The 6,860-nt window shown below is 41.4% G+C and overlaps 1 protein-coding gene across 1 annotated transcript; it reads right to left on the bottom strand.

Moving 5' to 3' along the window:
- Positions 1-1,360: 1,360 nt before the first annotated feature.
- Positions 1,361-6,625, bottom strand: LOC149321499 (platelet glycoprotein IX-like). Its single transcript, XM_089498740.1, has 2 exons — positions 6,419-6,625; positions 1,361-2,083 (listed from the first exon to the last, which is right to left on the bottom strand). The coding sequence occupies exon 2, from the start codon at positions 2,080-2,082 to the stop codon at positions 1,432-1,434; it is 651 nt and encodes a 216-aa protein (XP_089354866.1). The 5' UTR covers position 2,083; positions 6,419-6,625; the 3' UTR covers positions 1,361-1,431.
- Positions 6,626-6,860: the final 235 nt, after the last annotated feature.

Raw genomic sequence — 6,860 nt, 5'->3', positions numbered from 1 at the left:
TAGGGTTGGAAGTGTCCGGAAAGGACGCCCCTTTCTAACCCTAGCACGCGCAGAGCGCGCACTTTGTAACGGGCCTATGATCCTCAGGATAAAGCCACTCTCTCTCTTTCTCTCTCTCTGGCGCCCCCTGCAGTTTGGCGCCTTAGGCAGCTGCCTAGTTCGCCTATATGGATGAGCCGGCCCTGTGCAGATGCCACGTTCCCACTGCGCCCCAATGCCGGCTTTTATGGCTGCTCTGTCGAGGCTGTTAATCTCTGAGATGATCCACTCCTGGGTTCCTTAGAAAGATAACTACTTATCAGTATCCTACCAAGGTCCTTCTAACATCACTTGTCTCTACACCATAGAAATTACCCTGCAGCAGCTTTCACTAATGCATTGTCATAGGACCTTGTAAACTTAAAATAAAGATTTGTCTCCCTAGGTGAGTTGTTCTAGGCTTGACTGAAAGGATGCATATGCTTGGGGGTGGGTGTGGGTTTGACACACTCAATCGCATAGAGGCTATAATGTCCATGACACCAGTAGCATCATGAGGAGGGTGCAGGGGGTGCAGACAGCACCAAGTGACACCCCTGCTCCTTAAACACCAACTTTTTGGCAGAAATGGGTTATGGCATTCATTTGCTTCCCTTTAAAATGGTGGGAGTGGGGTGAAGCTCAGTGGGAGGAGAAAGGAGAGGCCCCAGAATTTTTTAAAATTCAAAATTCAGATTTCAATATTTTAATTTTCTTAAAAAAAATTAAAAAATGGAAATTTTAAAAGAAATTTATTCTTTTTAAATTTTATTTAAAAGCATCACATTTTAACCAAATATCCACTATATGTATGTAAATACATTTGGGTTGTGCTTCTGATATTGTAATTTGAAGGTATAATTTTTATTTTTGCTAGTTGTTTATGTCACAACTATTAGCATTACATTCAGTGGTATATGGGAATTACGATTTCTGAGTAACATCAGTCCAAAAAGCATTACTAAGGATTCTGTATGGCGTAAAATGGGAGGAGGTCAGTGCGGGGTGGGGGGGGGGTGACACCGTGAATTATCGCACCCGGTGACACCAATTCCCGGGATGCCACTGCATGACACCAGGTCATCCAGAACCTACAAATTCAATGTTCAGATCATCTAGTGTGCTACTGTAATTATGGGTCTGATCTTTGTACTAGGAAACAATCTAGCTTGCAGGTGATGCTTTCACAATATGCACTGTAAAGCTAAAATATAATGATTAAAATAAGGATGATAAAATCTTTTGGATTTGACTAAACAGTTGCATATTATGGTTTTTGCTCAAAGGGTATATTCTTGATGAGTTCCCTTTCCTTAAAATGAAAAGTCAATAATAGCCACTGTTTTCAGTTTACCACTTGACTTTTAATGATCAACAGAAATAATTTGTTTACCCTTCTTCATGTTTGGCAGTCTAATGCACAATAGTCATTAGCAATGATGAATTGCTTGTTCCTCTTCCCATTCTTCTTTTCAGCTGATAAGAAGTTGAAGGTAATATGCTGTGGATTTTTGTGCTGCTTCTGCAAACCTCTACTTTAAATTTAGTCTTCCTTGTCATTAAGAAACCACAAAGCAAGACAGTAATGAGTACTAAAATGAAGAGTGGTGCATCATTGAGCAAGAAATCTGAACAAAGTTTTTGGGATGTGGAACAAGAAGGAAGTTCATTCTTTCTTAGCTCAGATATAGGTCTTTTGTGAAGTGAAGGAGGAGTGAAGCACCTCACATCACTAATACGCATACTTTCCATTTGGTCCTCTAACCAGTTTCTCAGATACAGAATTCTGCAGTCACAGTGCCATGGATTGCTAGATAAATTGATGACTTTCAGCATCTGAAGGTTATCAAATGCACCTGAATGTATTGTTTCCAGTTTGTTTTCCTGGAGGTACAGTTCTTGTGTTGAGCTGGGTAGGTGGGGAAGTGTTGTCAGTTCTCTGAAGCTGCAGTCCACTTTTAGTGGGGTCTGATCTGATGGAGAACAAGCACAATGGTGGGGACAGGAGCTTGCCGTTGCAGACTCAAGGAACAGAAGGATCAGTAATACTTGACATGTCACCATTCTGAAAATTGAAACCAGCGCATCAGTGCAAAGAAGCAAGGGAAATTTATGAACATGCATGATTCCTCTGTACTTTGTATGACCAAACTTTTCAGATATTTTAGCAATTGCCCATCTATATTTTCCCAGATTGATCATTTTTTCTTTCCCCCCTTCAAACAGGAATGGGAATTGTAAGGTCCTCTAGATGTTATTGAACTGCTACGCTGAGCATTCCTCACCCCTGGCTATGTTGGCTGAGGCTGCTTGAAGTTGCAGTCCAAGATCTGGAGAGTCACATGCTTGAGCCCCATTTTAAAGAAAGAAAAGCCCATATAGTGACTAGTGCTGGACTGGGGCTTTTGGATTTGAATTCCTGTTCAGCTGTAGAAACTTACTGGGTGACCTTGGGCAAGTCATTCTGTCCCAGAGAAAGGCAGTGGCAAACCTCCTCTTGCCAAGTAAACCCTAGGAGAGGGTCACTATAAATTGGAATTAACCATAATGCAGTGGGGAACCAAAATGGGGATGGGGGTGCACTTTGCTTCAGGTGCAGAATATAAGGGGGTGAAATGGTGGCTCCTCAACCCCTCTGTCACTGGCACAAGAAAAGGAAAGAGGGGCTCAGCTGTGAGGAACACAAATTGAACAGCAGACACAACCACACCCCCTTGCTCCCCTTTCCCTTGGATTTGCATTGAGTGAGACAGAAAAGGGAGCAGGGTGGGGCATTGGTACGTGCCACTTCTTTTTGGAAATGAAACCATCTGTCCTCAAAAGAGTAGTCCTACTAGTTTGTGTTGTAGCGGGAAAAAAAATTGAGGGGGAAGGAAAAAAAGAATCTAGCAAACCCTTTAAAACTGATTTATATTTTAGCATGAGCATATGTGGATAGAAACCCAGAGATACAATGACTAAGGAAGAGGACTCATATCCACAAAAGTTAATATTAAAATATAAATCAGCTAGTCAGTGTGATGAGCATTGGCCTATGATTCTAAAGAGCAGGGTTTGAATCCTGCCTTGGCCATGAACAACTTAATCACATTCTCAGCCTCAGAGGATGACAATGGCAAATCCACTCTGAAGAAACACTCCAAGAAAACCTTTTTGTGCTGGCTCTTCTGGGTTGGCACTCTCTGTGCAGTTTCCAGCTGCATTTGGGGTGTGCGCCATCTAAATTCTATGCCCCCAATGTGGCCCAAAGCCTGCACTTTTGGCCCATCTGATTCTGATTTTTGGCCCTCTGAGTCCTAATTTTGGAGAGAAAGTGGGATATAATAATAATAGTAATTAATTGAATAGATAGAGTTCAATAAAAGAGGATTTTCACTGCCTGCCTTTCCTTTCTGGTCATTTTATTTCATTATTATTACTGAAAACAATTTTGTTGTATAAAGGAGTGGGCGTTAAAAATGGTATGTTCATGGAACTAAATGTACAGGTGGAGACAATGGTGGGTTAGATATCTCTGCTTCGTATTATGAGGCAGAGAATGCTAAGCAGCAGAATAGCTGGCTAATAAGCAATTTATTAGCTGGCAGAACTTTCTCTGGATGAGGAAGACAGCATGAGATTGCTCACATGTGCTCAGAATCTCTATCCTCACAAGGCGACACTGAACTGGCAGCAGTCAGAAGCTAGTTTTGCATAGTGAGGAGGCCAAGGAATAAACATCTGGCTCAGGCTGCTTATGTGGGCCCCAAAAGGACACAGAACCCATGAACATTCCATGTTCTTAATCATCGTTTAAGATTATGGATCTGGATTATGTTATGATTATAAAGATAATATTTTTTGTGGGTTTTTCGGGATATGTGGCCATGTTCTAGAAGAGTTTCACCAGCATCTGTTGCTGGCATTTTCAGAGAATGCTGGCATGGAAGAGAGTTGGGTATATATATACTGTCTGACCCTGGGAAGGGAGGAGTGATCTCCATGTTAATCTGTGTATTGTTCTGTTGTTGATGGCAGGGTCTCAGGGTGGGAAGATATGCAAAGAGGATTAGTGTCTGCTTAATTAGTGATCACTGTCTGCTGGGAAAGCTCCTGACCCTGGGTGGTTTCTCATTTGCATTTGCTGAGTCCTGATTTTGCTATTTTTCAGGACTGGTAGCCAAACTTTGTTCATTTTAAGGGTAATAATAATAATAATAATAATAATAATAATATCTGGATGTAAAACCCATTCAGAAGTGTCCTTGCATTAACATTACAAGTATGATATATTAGGAATAGTTATAGCTTCTGTTTCTGTTTGGCAGCTGGATCTGAAAGTCTAGGCCTCATGAACTGCAGTCATTTCTCAGAGTAGGCTGTTTAGAACTCACTAAGCACCCATGATTTATAGGGTGCTTCCTGATTTGAGATTTCATACCACTTTCCCCAAGTTTTCCCTGTATAAAGCATTGGTGTTCAGCTGGTACATCATGACTGTATTTGCTCTGTAAGGGTGGTTCCAGACAGAGGGCTCCTAGCCATGTCAGTTCAAAGGTATTCTACAGCTTTACAGTATTTCCTACATTAATAGATTTTCTGATGATAAGGGAGAAAAACATAATAAAATCATAGAGTTGGGAGAGACTACAAGGGCCATCCAGTCCAACCCCCTACCATGCAGGAACTCTCAATCAAAGCATCCCCGACAAATGGCCATCCAGCCTCTGTTTAAAAACCTCCAAAGAAGGAGATTTCACCACACTCCAAGGGAGTGTGTTCCACTGTCGAACAGCTCTTACTGTCAGGAAGTTCCTCCTAATGTTTAGGTGAAATGTCTTTTCCTATAACTTGCATCCATTGTTCCGAGTTCTATTCTCTGGAGCAGGAGAAAACAAGTTTGCTCCATCCTCAATATGGCATCCCTTCAAATATTTAAACAGGTCTATCATATCACCTCTTAACCATCTCTTCTCCAGGCTAGACATACCCAGCTCTCTAAGTCATTCCTCATAGGGCATGGTTTCCAGACCTTTCAACATCTAGACACTATACTTCTATTGATGCAACTTAAAATTGCATTGGCCTTTTTAGCAGCTGCATTATACTGCTGACTCGTGTTCAACTTGTGGTCTGCTAGGACTCCTAGATCCCTTTCACATGTATCCTAGATAAGCCAGGTGTCCCCCATCCTATACTGATGCATTTCATTCTGGATGGAAGAAGTGATGATAACAGAGAAGAGGGTAACATCTGGAAGATGTCATATACTGCCCCTCTCCTCACCCCCTACTAAAATTCCATATTTGGGGCAAGGCAACTGTACAATACAAACCTCATCTGGCAACACCACATGTCCCTTGGTGCTGTTCTTCTTCCCTTACAGAAGTGGCTTGTAGTTATGCTGAAGACAGCTGCCTTTGCTTTGAAAGTTTTGAGTCAACATTCTAGTTTAGAAGCTTGGGGAGAGTTTTTTAAAAAACTTTTTTTCATTAAGCAAGCTTCCCTTCACATCAAGAGAAATTCACATTTCCCTGAGTGTAATCATGCAGAACCTAAGACAGTATTCATGCAGCACAATAAACACATTTAAGCTTTTCTCATACCACCCCTACTGTGTGTGAATGTTGCTGATGTAGTTATACCTGTGCATACAATCAGCCACATGCAGAACTGCTCACGAGGAGAGCTATGCATTTAGTTATATAGGTGGTGCTTGCTATGGAAGTGCAAAAGAGACATGAGGCTGTTGTAACCTAAGACATAAGCCATATGGGACATGGAATTGTTACTTTTGGAAAGTACAGCTCTCAGAATTCTTTAGCTAACATAGCCATAGGGACTTGGGGATCCTGGGAGTTTTAGTCCAAAAAGATAACTGTATGGGTTCCATCCAGCTGTCAGCATATGCTATATCTCCTTGCTGAACTGGGGCTCACAAGAAAAACTGTTTGGGGCATTCCTTGTCTCGATTTTTTGCAAGGCTGGGAGGAAAAACTATAGCCCAGTGCTGGTTAACAGTTGTATCCTGAACTCTTCTGATATGCCCTTTCTGCATGAGGTATTTTAAATTTATGGCATAGTAATAGATCAGATCAGATCAATAGATTGATTGGCCAACTTTTTTAATGTAGAAAAAATGGCATAATAATAGATAGCTGGTAGATAGCTGAAATTACAGGACATTTTTAAAAAGTGAGCAGATGGAAATGTCAGAGAATGCTCACATGAGAGGTCTGCATCTATGTGGGTATTGCAACAAAGAATGGCATTAAAATGTCCCATTGGAGTGCAAGAGGGCTAAAACGCTCAGTTCCTTAGCATTGTGGGTTACTTTTCCTTCAAGTCTTGTCTGTATCTCTTTGCTTCCCTTCCCAAACATACATTTGAAAACACTTTAGCTGCCAAAAGTAGCACTTACTTCAAATCCAAAACACATGGGGAAACCAGCTTGTATGCGGCTTTGCATTCTTTTATTTTCGCCTTTAAATATATAGGTTGATTTTCAGGCGGATTTTCTCTGCATCCTTCAATGCATGAAAAAACTAGTGTGCATTAGCTGATGCATCCCGGTCCTTTTCCAAACTCCTCCGAGATGCCTTTTCTGTGTGGTTTCATTTTAGATGGGTGACACAGTAATTTCTTGCTTCTGTGGGTTGTGACAAGAAGACTTGTCATCATCAGCAAACACTATGTAGCTCAATTTGATTGGCTGCATTGGAAGTGGCCAAGCACTCATGAAGGAAGTGGCCAGGCTAGATAAGCTGGTGCCGTACTTTCTAACCCGTCTATAAGCTTGCCTGGAAGGATTCCCTTAGATAAAAGCATACTGGTTTCTACCTGATAAGCAGAACTCTGCTTAT

Source organism: Sceloporus occidentalis, unplaced genomic scaffold (genome assembly GCF_023333645.1).
Source record: "Sceloporus occidentalis isolate IW3139 unplaced genomic scaffold, rSceOcc1.0.p SCAF_1, whole genome shotgun sequence".
NCBI classification, from domain to species: domain Eukaryota; kingdom Metazoa; phylum Chordata; class Lepidosauria; order Squamata; family Phrynosomatidae; genus Sceloporus; species Sceloporus occidentalis.
Note: the sequence above shows the minus strand (reverse complement) of the source record. Positions and strands in the feature narration are given on the sequence as shown.

Coding starts and splice junctions, on each gene's coding strand:
- LOC149321499 (XM_089498740.1), bottom strand. CDS start 2,082: ATGGTGACATGTCAAGTATTACTGATCCTTCTGTTCCTTGAGTCTGCA.